Below are 13,753 nucleotides of genomic sequence, written 5' to 3' on the forward strand. Positions count from 1 at the left end.
AAAAAATAATTTTTCTGGTAAATGTATCTTAATTTGGGAACAAGCAACTTTGGCGTAAAAGCTGGAGAACCACAGTCCATCACACTGATGACTACAAGATATTCCTTAAATTTTAATCTGTTTTACACGTTTATGGCTGGCGAGTTCTAAAGCCACATCGAACAGAATTAGTTCCAGCTTCTACCACTAACCAGCATTGTGCTCTTGGGAAGCAGCTAACTTTTCTAGGCCTAACTAAGTTTTATCCCTGTAAAATGGGGATAATAAAATGTACATCTCAGGATTATCAAGAGGAATAAATGAAATAATAAATATAAAGCATTTAGCAAATGACTGGCACATAGTAAGCAATCAATAATTGATTCATTATTATCAGAAAATGCAAAAATTGAGCAACTTCCATACACATTGAAAGCCAAGTCAATGGGAGAATTCTGGCTAGAACTTTTAGATCACTGATTCCCAAGCCAGAGCTTCGGCGGTCTCATTTTGTTCAATTAATATCAAGGCTGTGGTTCCCTTGCAATAGACACAGAAGTGCTTCCAACATCATTTTTAAAAAGTGAAGTCATTCATAAGCCCAGAGTTATACACACCATTAGGTCTACTGGACATCCTGCGAACACCTGATAGCAGCGTTCTCTTTTATTTGTTTCTGTCAGTTATAGTTGACATTCAGTATTATTTTATATGAGTTTCAGGTGTACAGCATAGTGGTTCCCAATGGATGACAGACGTGGTGTTTCCATAATTATATTTCTCCTAAGAATCAAGTATATGTGATTTCTCTTTAAGCTCTGAAATGTCTCTTTTGTGGAGATTCAAAGAAATAAACCAACTGTCCATTATCTGCTCCTGCCAGGTAACACCATTAAATATATTTATGATGGAGTGAGGTTGTTCTCCAGTGCAATTAGTGGAAATCATTTCTAATCTAGGTCAAGACAGTAACCAACGCCACAGAGCCTCTGTGCTTGATGCTGGTTGGGACCGATTCCTTGGGTGTCTCGCTGAGGAGCTTCCTTGCAGCACAAGACAGGACAGAGTGAATTCCCATCTAGCCTTGCTGCTAAAGATTCATGGATTCAGGAGCCGGGAAGACCAGAATGTCAACAAGGTCTACTTTGCTTCAAAGAGTGATGTGTTTGTCCCTCAATGATATCTCACATAGGTATCTTTAAATTATTATCCTATATTTAGATTCTCATTATATCTCCTTTTTTTATTTGAACATTAATCATTCATGATTTGCTGTCTGATCAAATTTTAAATTATGTTAATTATTCCTGTGTCTGCAAATGCTACCTAACCAAAGATCTCCAAAGGTTTTTCCATACTTTGGAGGTTAATTTACCGCATGGAAATTAAATACTGGAGGTAAGCAAGTTCCAGAACTAGGGAGGAAATGGAGGGTTTACATCTCAAACTAACTTTATTAAACCAGAGAGTTTTATAAAGAGTCATGGACAGTTACGTGGTAGAAAACTCTGGCTATTGATCTCAATCCCATCTCAGTACACAGACACCAGAGCCTTCTTTATTGCTCATGATTTTTGTTTGTTTTTGCTTTAAGAATAGTTTATTGATTTTTAGAGAGAGAGGAAGGGAGAGAAACATTGATGTGAGAGCTCAACATAAATCAGCTGCCTCCCGCACACCCCAACCGGGAATGGAGCTGAAACCCAGGTATGTGCCTTGATGGGGAATCCAACCAGCAACACTGCCCTGCACAGGACGATGCCCAACCAACTAGACCACACTGGCCAGGGCCTCATTATATTTTTTAAAGGCTCTGGTTCTCCACTGTTAACAGTGGTCCAAGTGTATGTGGGAGGGGAGCATGGACATCAATGCTCTTTGGCATCCGGTCAACCCTCTCAATTGAGTAATTTTTTTCTAATTGCCTTTCAAGGGTTTAATCACACCTATGAATTTTGTCACCAGAGGCAATATGACAATATGTGTAACTAATAACAAAAGCCATTTTTAGTGCCTTTACTTCAAATAAAACTTGGTACTCACCCAATTGTCTTTTCCTGTGCCACATTCCTCTTTGTTTCTCTAGAAATATTAGACGACATTGGCCACTCCTTCATTCAAGTTCCCAACCAGTTGCTGAGTATCTACTCACTGCATGCTCGACATTCAAGGAACAGCAAGGGGAGCAGAGAGAACAGAGTATACGTAGTAAAGGGAAGATGAGGTTATACAAATAATGGGGCCAGATCATGTTGACCTGTCGTGCGTTGTCAGGATTTTGACTAACACTCTCAGTGAGGGGAAAATGGGGTTCGGAGGGAAAAGTTGGAAGTTTTCTCCTTTTGGTGGTAAAGAGCAAAATTACCAAATAACTGTAAATGAATACCCCAGTATTAGGTATTATGGCTCCGTCACTCTGAACATTGTCACGGCTTCCACAGACACCCCAAGCACCCCCAGACTGAGCCAGCGGTTCAGAGCGCCCAGGGCCTGGTCTTATAAAGTAGCCCGTGGACTAGAGGCTGAACAAGGGTTTTGGCCTCAAGCCAATCACCTCCCTGTCGCTTTCTTACACTTGCCCACTCCTCCTTTTCCTTATCTCGTCTTCAGAAACTCCTCATCGCCTTTGAGAGGGAGCACGACAGGGGCCGTTCTGTGGGATGAGCCACGTCCCTTATTCCAGCTGGGATACCAGAGCCATGGGCCCCTCCTCACAGCCTTGGACCTGGTGCACCTGGGAGCTGTCCGAACTTAGCTTTGCCCCTAGGTGGACGAGAGCTTAAAGGTGAGAAAGGAAGAAAAGAGTGTCACTCACAGCAACCATTTTTGCTGGTACCCGAATTAGAACCTGATCTCAAAAGCCAACACTGGGGAAAATATGCCTGCATTTCCATCCCGACCATGTTTAATGAGGACTCATGATGAAAATGTGAGGCTTCTCCTTAATGGTTGATGAGAGCAGCTGGTTTCGTATAATAAGCTGGCAATGTCTACTTGGCCAGCGATTGAATTCTAAAGTATGAACAGGACTAAGAGAATAAAGGTTAATGTGGTACCCTACGGCAAAGCTTATTACTAACAATAGAAAATAGTCATTACGTGCTGTGTTAACATTTTCAAGGGTTGATAGAAGCCACAGTCTATCAGCACTACGGCTGCTCTCATGTACGTTATGACAGATTACATAGCAGTCGTATAAACAATCAGACTCCATCCACAACTTGGAAATAAATTCAACAATACCTTTTAAAGAATCTTAACCTATATGTACAGCAGCCTTCTTTACGAAGCCCTCATAATCTACTTTTTAAAAGCTTATTGGGGCCCTGGCCGGTTTGGCTCCGCGGTTAGAACGTCGGCCTGCGAACTCGAGAGTCCCAGGTTCAGTTCCTGCTAAGGGCACGTACCTCAGTTGCAGTTTGTCCCCAGCCCTGGTTGGGGTCGTGCGGGTGGCAGCCACTTGATGTGTCCCTGTCACGCCAGTGTTTCTCTCTCTCTCCTCCTCCCTCTCTACCTCCCGCTCTAGAAGATAAATGCAAAAATGCCCTCAGGTGAGGATAATATATATGTATATGTGTGTGTGTGTGTGTGTGTGTAAAACTTATTGGGTACCGCACTCCCCATCATCCCCAGTTGTCCAGGGAACGGTCTACATCTGTTGATGCTTACTAAGCCTGTGCTGACTGCCCCTCCTAGAGGCATGCGCCTCTTCCACCGCTCCAGTGAAGAGAGCTCAAGTCATGTAACTCCCGGCCTCCCTTTGCTCCTTTATTCACCACAGCCCTTGGGAGAAGGAGCAACTTATCTGATTGGTACATTTGTCAAGAATAGCTCCACCCTGGCACGTGACTAGTTCTGGCCAATGGGATGTAATTTAGAGTGGGGTGTGCAATGTCAAGAACAGGCCCTTAAGCAAAGGGCTTGTCCTTCTTGTCTGCTGAAATGCAGAGATGATGGCTAGAGCCAGCCTGGCCTGCAAGGTGAAAACTGCACAGTAAGGACAGAGCAGCACCGAGCTGGGAGCTGGGTCCCTGATGACTGAAATAAGCACACCAGCCTCGACTGCCAATCCAGATATTTACTTCAGTAATAAACCTCTGCTTCATTTCTGCCCCTGTTATTTTGGATTCGCTGACACTCCCAGTCACAGAATGGTAGCCAATAGGCTGGGAATACAGGGGCGGGGGAAGTACAGCCCAGGAAAAACACACTCAGGTGGATACATCCAAAAAAAGAATGAATTAATTAAAGATGCATAGAACAGAAAGTAGAGATTGAGGGGTGGGGGGACATGAATTTAGGGAACAACCTAACAAGTTATTATCTATATTCATACACTAAGATTTGTGTTCATGTACATATATAATGCATCCTCATGAATAAACAAAAATACATTAAATGAATTAAGGACTTAGAAAAGTTCTTGGCACACAGTAAATAAAACATGGGTGTTATTAACTATAAACAAATAAGAATGAATGGCGTAATGGTTAATTTTGTGTCAATTTGTTAGGCTATGGTGCTCAGTAGTTTAGTCAAACACTAGTCTAGAAGTTGCTGTGAAGGTATTTTTTCGATATGATTAACATTTACAATCAGTTGACTTTAAGTAAATACCCTCCATACTCCGGGTGGACGAATGAAGAACAAAAATGGAGGTTCTCTAAAGAAGGAATTCTGCCTCAAAATTACAACAGAAATTCTGCCTGCTTCTCCATGCTCTGGCTTGCCCTACAGAACTCAGACCTGCCAGCTCCCACAATCACGAGTCAATTCCTTAAAATAAGATAGATTACATAAATAAATGCTAAGGTAGAAAGAAGATAGATAGATAGATAGATAGATAGATAGATAGATAGATAGATAGATAGATAGATATAGATGAGAGAGAGAGAGAGAGAGAGAGAGAGAGAGAGAGAGAGAGAGAGAGAGGGAGAGAGACACTGATCCCCTATTTGTTCTGCCTCTCTGGAGAACCCTAACACAAATGGAGAGTTAAAACAGACATACATTAGAAACTGCTGGAATTTCTGTTTGTTGACAGCTGGGAGGTGGGAAGTCACCAGAGGCAAGTCAGACTGGAAGCCTTGCTCAGCACAACATCACTCCCCAGTCCTGACTTTCCTCCCACAGCCCCGAAGAATGACCTCTTCTGCACCCTAAATGTTCAGTCACCTTCCTTCCCTTGCCTGTAGTTTTGAGCAGATGATGAAAGGGACCAAGATGGTAAAATTCTATCCCAGCATTGGAAGTAAGTGTTTACAGGAGTGAAATTTTTCTGGGGTGATAAAAATGTTCTAGAATAAGATAGTGATGATGGCTAGGCAACACTGTGAATATATTAAATGCCACCGAATTGTTCACTTTAAAATGAATGATTTTTTTTCAATTTATCTTTATTATTGAAAGTATTACAGATGTCCCTCCTTGTTTCCCCCTTGACACCCTCCTCCCTGCTCTTGCCCCGTCCCCCGCCTTCACTGCCCTGTTGTAGGTGTCCCTTGGTTGTGCATATATGCGTGTAAGTTTTTTGTTTATCTCTTCCCATCACCACCCCACCATCCCTTTCCTTTGAGGTTTGTCAGTCTGTTTCCTACTTCCAGGTCTCTAGATCTAGTTTGTTCATCAGCTTATTTTGTTCATTATATTCCACAAATAAGTGAGATCATGTGATACTTGTCTTTCGCTTACTGGCTTATTTCACTTAGCATAATACTCTCCAGGTCTCTACATGTCATCTCAAAAGGGTGAGATCGTTCTTTCTAACAGCTGCATAGTATTCCATTGTGTACCACAATTTTCTTATCCACTCATCTAATGATGGACACTTGGGCTGTTTCCAGTTCTTAGCTATTGTAAATAGTGCTGCTATGAACATAGGGGTGCAAATATTCTTTCTGATTGGTGTTTCAGGCTTCTTAGGGTATATTCCTAGCAATGGGATCACTGGGTCAAATGGCAGTTTCATTTTTAATTCTTTGAGGAAACACCATACTGTTTTCCATAGTGGCTGCACCAGTCTGCATTCCCACCAGGTGTACTAGAGTCCCCTTTTCTCCACACCTTCGCCAGCACTGGTTGTTTGATGACTTGCTGACGGCAGCCATTCTGGCAAGTGTGAGGTGATACCCTAGAGTCGTTTTAATTTGCATCTCTCTGATAATTAGAACCGGTGAGCATTTTTCCATATGTCTCTTGGTCATTTGTATGTCCTCTTTGGAGAAGTGTCAATTCAGGTCCTCTACCCATTTTTTAATAGGATTTTTGTCTTCTTTTTGTTGAATAGTATGAGTCCTTTATATATTTTGGATATTAACCCCTTATCCAATGTATTACTGGCAAATATGTTCTCCCATACAGTGGATTCTTTTTTTCATTTTGATGCTGGTATCTTTTGCTGTGCAGAAACTTTTTAGCTTTAGTTTTAGTAGTCTCATTTATTTTTTTCCTTTGTTCCTCTTGCCCTAGGCGACATATCAGTGAAAATTTTGCCATGTGTAATGTCTGAGATTTTGCTGCCTACATTTTTTTCTAGGCTGTTTATGGTTTCACAAGTTACATTTAGGTCTTATCCATTTTGAGTTTATTCTTGCGTATGGTGTAAGTTGGTGGTCTAGTTTCTTTTTCTTTTTCTTTTTGCATGGAGCTGTCCAATTTTCCCAACACCATTTATTTATTTATTTATTTATTTATTTATTTATTTATTTAATCCTCACCCTAGGACATTTTTTGCATGTATCTTCAGATAGAGCAGGAGGGAGAGGAGGGGACGAGAGAGAAAGAAACATCGATGTGAGAGAGACACATTGACTGGTTGCCACCCACAGGACCCCAATTGGGGCCGGAGACAAACTGCAACCGAGGTATGTGCCCTTAGTGGGAACCGAACCCGGGACACTCTGGTCTACAGGCTGATGCTCTAACCGCTGAGCCAAACTAGCCAGGGCCCAACACCATTTATTGAAGAGACTGTCTTTACTTCATTGTATGCTCTTGCCTTCTTTGTCGAATATTAATTGAGCATAATATCTTGGGCCGATTGCTGGGTTCTCTGTTCTGTTTCATTTATTTATATGCCTGTTCTTGTGTTAGTACCAGACTGTTTTTTATTACAATGGCTTTGTAGTATAACCTGATGTCCAGTATTGTGATCCCTGCAACTTGTTCTATTTTCAAGATTGCTCTGGCTATTCGAGGTCTTTTTAGAGTCTATATAAACTTTTGGAGTATTTGTTCTAGATCTGTGAAATATGCTGTTGGTATTTTAATAGGGATTGCATTGAATCTGTACATTTTTTGGTAGTGTGGACATCTTAATAATTTTGATTCTTCTAATCCATGAACATGATATATTCTTCCACTTTTTTATGTCTTCCTCTTTCTTTTCTCAGTGTCCTATAGTTTTCTGAGAACAGGTTAAGTATATTCCTAGGTATCTTAATTTTTTTTGTTGCAATGGTAAACAGGATTTTTTTAGTTTCTCTCTGAGTGTTTCTCTGAGTGTTCAAAAATGTCGTCGATTTTTGGATGTTAATTTTGTATCCTGCTACTTTGTTGAATTTATTTATTAAATATAGTAGATTTGGGGGGAGTCTTTAGGGTTTTCTATGTAGAATATCATGTCATCCGTGAGTTTCATTTCCTCCTTTCCAATTAAAATGATTGACTTCATGCATGTGATTTCATGCCTCAATAAATTATTCTTTAATAGTTAACTTTATTTTAAACTTTACCTCATTAAAAATATGCAAAAAAAAAAAAAAAAAAGGAAATATCTGCACCTCCTTGCTCCTGGGAAGGAGCCCTGAACCTGCATATAGAAAGCACAAACTCTCCTCTGTGCCTCCACATCATAAAGCTTACCAGGGAAGCATTTCCTGGTGGACTGGACAGAGTTCAGTGTTAAGCACACTTTGATAACAGACCACAAGCCAAGTACATTAACTAGTTATCAATAATAAAAGATATCATGGCCTCCATATTCACTTTGTTTTATTTCCCAATATTAAAATGTTTTATTTCTCAATGACCCCTGGCCAGGTTGGCTCAGCAGTTAGAGTGTCAGCCTGTGGACCAAAGATTCGTGGGTTCGATTCTGGTCAAGGGCACATGCCTTGGTTGCAGTTCAGTCCCCAGCCCTGGTCGGGACCATGTGAGAGGCAATCAGTCGATGTGTCTCTCTCACATCGAGGTTTCTCTCTCTCTCCTACTATGTCTAAAAATAGGTGGGAAAATATTGAGTGAAGATTAAAAAAAAAAAGATTCAAGAAATCTAGAGCTGATGACTCAGTTTTTTTCTGCCATAAACACATGTATCCCAAATGCAGAACAAGTGGGACATTTGAAAGCCTTCCCTGAACTCATAAAAATTCTACTCTGCTTTTGCAATATATGCTTTCTAGTTGCCTGTCCTGTATGCTTCTTTAAAGATAAGTAAACTAAAGCTGGATGCAGCCTATTATGTCTTGAGAGTTTGATGGTTAATCTGAGCAATCTGGGCAGAATGGGTAGTGCAATGAAATCGACTGCATCAATTATAAAATGTTATTTCTATTGTTCTGTGAAAATATACACACCTATGTGTATGAAATATTTTCATAAAGATAACAGCAAGTATGAGGGATAAGATGTTGAAATGTGTTTCAACTCGCACTCAGTGCTATGTTATACACATTTAACCTGTGATGTTACACTGTTTATTTTTATTCAATTTATCAGGTGACATTGGTTAATAGAATGAAATAGGTTTTAGGTATGTGGATTTCTATGTTACAAGATCTGTACATTGCACTGTGTGCCCACCATCCAGAGTCAGATCATCTTCTATCAAAATATATTAGGCCTCCTTCACCCCTACCCCTCACCCGCCTCCTTCTGGTGACCACCACATGCTGTTTGTGTCGACAAGTTTTTGTTTTATATCTCATATGTGAGTGAAATCATGCAGTTCTTTTCTTTTTCTGCCTTATTTCTCTTAGCATAATACTCTCCAGGTCTCTCCATGCTCTTTCAAAACTCTTAATGTCAAAAATTACTACAGACACCCTCAAAATAATAGTTGAAAATTTATTCACTGTACAATGTTTGGTGAATATAGCTTTATAGACTTCATGTCAGTGCCCCATGAGTCTGAGGTCTCAGATGAGGAATTAGCGCTCTAAAGCGTCCCATCATCCTTCATCTCCTGCTGACCAACTCACTGACCATCACACTCAATCTGCCCTGTAGCAACTATTACCTCCAACTTCTTCAGCATCTGCAATTCCAGTCTGGGTCTCTTACTCCCTTGAGCTACAGTTTAAATTTATCAAGATCTGAAACGTCTGTATCTAACATTCCTAATCAGACTAGATTTCCCCAAGACAGGTATTTTACCTTTTTTAATATTCCTTAGTGGATACTTGATAAAAGTACATTAATTATGAAATTATTAATAAACAATCAGATGATAGATGTCTTTAATGTTTCAACACTTAAGTGTACAAAAAAATTAAACAACAGCTGACTGTGTATCAAAACAATGATACATTTTGCAACAAATTTTTAATTGGAATGTAAAGAATTCTATTAGTTTTCAAAATTTATATTTAATTACTGTTATTTTGTAAAGGGGGCAAAAAAATGTCATGAAGTGATCTTTCATTATAGAGTAGTAGTTTGATTGGTTATATTCTGAAAAAAGAATGACACATTTTCTCTTATTCTTTCAAGAAAAGGATCTTGAAGATTGCAATGATCTCCAGGAAAATGTTTCCATTGCTTCAGCTGTGACATGGAGAGAGGTTTCAGGGAGTCAGACTTCTTGTGATGAGGACCAAGCTGACACTTTCTAGACAGAGGGAATTCTTCCAAGGAATCACCTGCAGTAAAAGAATGGGAAAATCCTTAAGCCAATCAATATTCTATTATATACAATACTTTTTTATTTTATGATATAACAAACTTATGCAATTTATTACACTTCATTCTCTGATTTCAAGGACCTTATGGTCCAGTGGAGACATACACATTAAACAAATAATCATCCAAAGAGATATGCTACAGGTCTGCAATCCCTTTTCTAAAACCTTTGAGACTAGATATATTTCCATATTCAGAATATAATTGGAACAATCTGGGACAGCACTCCATAATCAAGTCCATTAATATTCTGCAGCAGCTCAATGACTAGTACTATGAAATGGGTTAAAGATTATTGATAAATTCACATCAATTTCAGTAAAGTTTTGGCCACCAAATGAGTTTGTTGCAAATTTATAAAGATAAAACAAGTTTTAGTCTTGCAAGTTTTCTAGATTTCAAAATTGAACATAATGAACTAGGGACCTGTATTATAAACAGAGGTAAAGGTATATAAACAGGGGATATATAAGATACAGGGATCTGAGAACATATAACAAGATAAACTGACTTTTTGTTTTTTAATTTTTTTATCTTTATTGTTGAAAGTATTACAGACATCCCTCCATTTTTTCACTGCACTACTGTCTGTGTCCGTTGGTTATGCCTATATGCATATAAGTTTTTTGGTTTATCTCTTCCCGCCCCAATTTGTTTTATTAAGACTGAAAAATGAGAAGGCAAGAACTAGATAAGGAAAGAAGGTAAAGCATTCCAGGAAAGGGAGATTTTAGGCTATGAAAAAGAGGAACATACAGCACAACTGAGGGACTGATAGGAACCTAATGCAATTAGAGCCTAGAGAGCAAAGGCAGAAAATAATGCAAGAAAAGAAGTTGGGTAATGCAAGGTGAAGCACACATTCGAGGGCTGGAGTATGCGAAATGCTATAATCAAATCATGACTGGAAGAGGCCTGCAGTTATTCATTAAATCCATTTCTCTTTGCTAGGGCACTAGCTACATTTCCCAGCCTCCATTACAGTTAGATGCAATCACTGAGTCTAGCCTATGGAATTTGGATGGAAGTGATCTATGGCAGTTCTAGGCTTGGCCTATAAAAATCTCCTCCACCACATGGTTTTCTACTTTCTCTCCTCTCACCTGCTGGCGGGCAGATGCAGGGATCCCGGAAGAGAACTCTAATACCTAAGGAGATGGTAGAGCCTGAAATGGAAGAAGCCTGGATCACTAAATAACCTTACAGAGGGCTGTCTGTCCATTATGTTACTACTATGTGACCTGTTACATTAGAGTGAAAAATATACTTCTGTTGTAGTAGGCCACTGTGCTCTTTTAGTTTCTTAAGTTACAGAACTTAACCCTACTCTAACTTGCCACTTCAAAGATTTTAGTCTTTAGCCTAAAAGCAATGAAAGCTATTGAAGGTTTAATTTCCTTACCATTTCATAAGAAATTTCAAATATATGACAAGACAGAAAACATAACCTATAGGTTTATATCCCCTACCTTCAGTAACTATCAACTAAGAACCAATCCTGTTTTACTTAGATCCCACTTTCTGCACTTCCTTATTATTAAATATACAGCATATATCACTTCACTGTAAATATTTCACTCTGCATTTATAAAAGATTAAGACTACACATTAAACTCTATCACATCTAAGAAAATTGAGTTTCCTTAATATCATCAAAATTCTGTCAATGTTCAAATAATAAGTTTTAAGAAAAGACAAGATTGCTTTGAGAATCTAGCAAACAATACTTTCAAAATATTAAGAAAAAATCCTATCAACTAGTATTGTAAACCTAGCAAACATTGCACTTGAGAGAAGAAAAAAAACAAATACAATTTGAAAAATCAAAGACTGAGAAAGTTTACCAATAATAGGCCCTTGTTAGAAAAAAAAATTAAAAGACAGAAATGAATCAAAATATGTCAATAATTATAATAAATGTAAATGATTAAATGCTGTAGTTTAAAAGAACATCAGACTGGTCCTGGCCAGTTTGGCTCAGCAGTCAGAGTGTCAGCCCATGGACCAGAGAGTCCCGATGTACGCTAAGGGCACATAAATTGGTTGCAGTTTGTCCCCGGCCCCGGTTGGGGTCAAGTGGGTGGCAACCAGTTGATGTGTTTCTCTCACACTGATGTTTCTCTCTCTCTCTCTCTTCTTCCCTCTCTACCTCCTGCTCTATCTGAAGATAAATGCAAAAATGTCCTCGGGTGAGGATAAAAAAAAAAAAAAAAAAAAAGAACATCAGACTAGATAAAAAAGAAAATCCAGCTTTATGTTATTAACAAAAGATATACCTAAAACATAAGAACACAGAAATATTTATGTTAAAAGAATGAGAAAAGACACATCAGACAAGTACTATAAGAAAGCCAATATATACTTCCGATCAAGATGGCTTTGTAGGTAAATAAGGTCTCACCTCCTCCCACAACCACATCAAAATTACAACTAAACTACAGAACAACCATCATTCAGAACCACCTGACATCAAGCTGAATGGAAGTCCTACAACTACAAAATTAAAGAAGCCACATCGAGGCTGGTAGGAGGGGTGGAGGTGCGATGGGCTGGTTCCACACCCAAGTGTGGTGGATAATAATCAGGACACCTTGGCTGGGAAGGTCCTCCTTGAGGAGCAAGGGGTCCCTGTCCCACACCAGGCACCCAGCCCAGGGTCCCAGCGCCAGGAAGAGAATCCCCATCACTTCTGGCTGTAAAACCAGCGGAAACTGAGGCTCAGGGAGGCTGACGCTGCTAGAGCCCCAGGCAGCTCCTCTTAAAGGGCCCGTACACAGACTTACTCAGACTCACTCCTTCTGGGCTCCAGTGCGAAGGGGAGGCAGCTTGAAAGGCACCAAAGATATACAGGGAAGAATTGAATTGTTCAGCATTGGGGCGAGAGCTGGGGCGAGAGCTGGAGCGGCAGCTTTCTCCTGGACAGACTTGCTGTGGGAGGCCATTGTTCCTTTGGTGAGCCCTTCCCCATGAGGCTGGCAAATGGCTACCATATCTGGGACTCTAGCAACCTGGCTCACACTGTTTGCCCCACTCTGGTGATTCCCTGAGGCCCTGCCCCACCCAATCTTCAGGCCTACCTAAGCTGTTTCCGGTGGTTTTACCATAGGATTGGCCCGTCTCGGAACCTGCTTCAGATTTTCCTACAATCTCTCAAACGAGCAGCATCTGGTCTCAGCGAGCCCTATACCTCTCATTAAGTAATACACTGAAACAAACACAGGGAGGCAGCCAAAATGAGGAGACAAAGAAACAGGTCCCAAATGAAAGAACAGAACAAAACCCCAAGAAAAGAACTAAGCGAAATGGAGATAAGCAACCTAACAGATACTGAGTTCAAAATACTGCTTATAAGGATGCTCAATGAACTTAGTGAGAACCTCAGTGAACTTAGGGAGTGCCTCAAGAGCATAAAAAAGGACCAGTTAGAAATCATGGATACAAAGTTAGAATTGAAGGAGGCATTAACTGAAATAAAGAATAATTTACACAGCTTCAATAATAGAGTACGTAAATCCAAGGAGCAAACCATTGATTTGGAATATAAGGAAGCAAAAAATGCCCAATCAGAACAGCAAAAAGAAAAAAGAATCCAAAAAAATGAGGATAATGTAAGGAGCCTCTGGGACAACTTCAAGCGTGCCAACATTCGCATCTTGGGGGTGCCAGAAGGAGAAGAGCGAGAACAAGAAATCGAAAGCCTGTTTGAAACAATAATGGCAGAAAACTTTCCTAACTTGGTGAAGGAAACAGACATACAAGTCCAAAAAGCACAGAGAGTCCCAAACAAGATGAACCCCAAGAGGCCCACACCAAGACACATCATCATCAAAATGCAAAAGATTCAAGACAAAGAGAGAATCTTAAAAGCAGCAAG

General features: G+C 39.9%; 1 protein-coding gene across 5 annotated transcripts in view; it reads right to left on the minus strand.

The window, feature by feature from the left end:
• Positions 1-9,443: 9,443 nt before the first annotated feature.
• RAD54B (RAD54 homolog B) overlaps positions 9,444-13,753 on the minus strand; it is a 97,908-nt gene continuing 93,598 nt past the window's right edge. For all 5 annotated transcript variants that reach the window (XM_036263964.1, XM_036263966.1, XM_036263965.1 and 2 more), the window contains one exon: positions 9,444-9,839. In XM_036263964.1, the coding sequence (XP_036119857.1) occupies positions 9,622-9,839 (218 nt within the window). In that variant the 3' untranslated portion in view covers positions 9,444-9,621. The remainder of the gene's footprint in view (positions 9,840-13,753) is intronic.

Source organism: Molossus molossus, unplaced genomic scaffold, assembly GCF_014108415.1.
Source record: "Molossus molossus isolate mMolMol1 unplaced genomic scaffold, mMolMol1.p scaffold_m16_p_16, whole genome shotgun sequence".
In the NCBI taxonomy this organism is placed as follows: domain Eukaryota; kingdom Metazoa; phylum Chordata; class Mammalia; order Chiroptera; family Molossidae; genus Molossus; species Molossus molossus.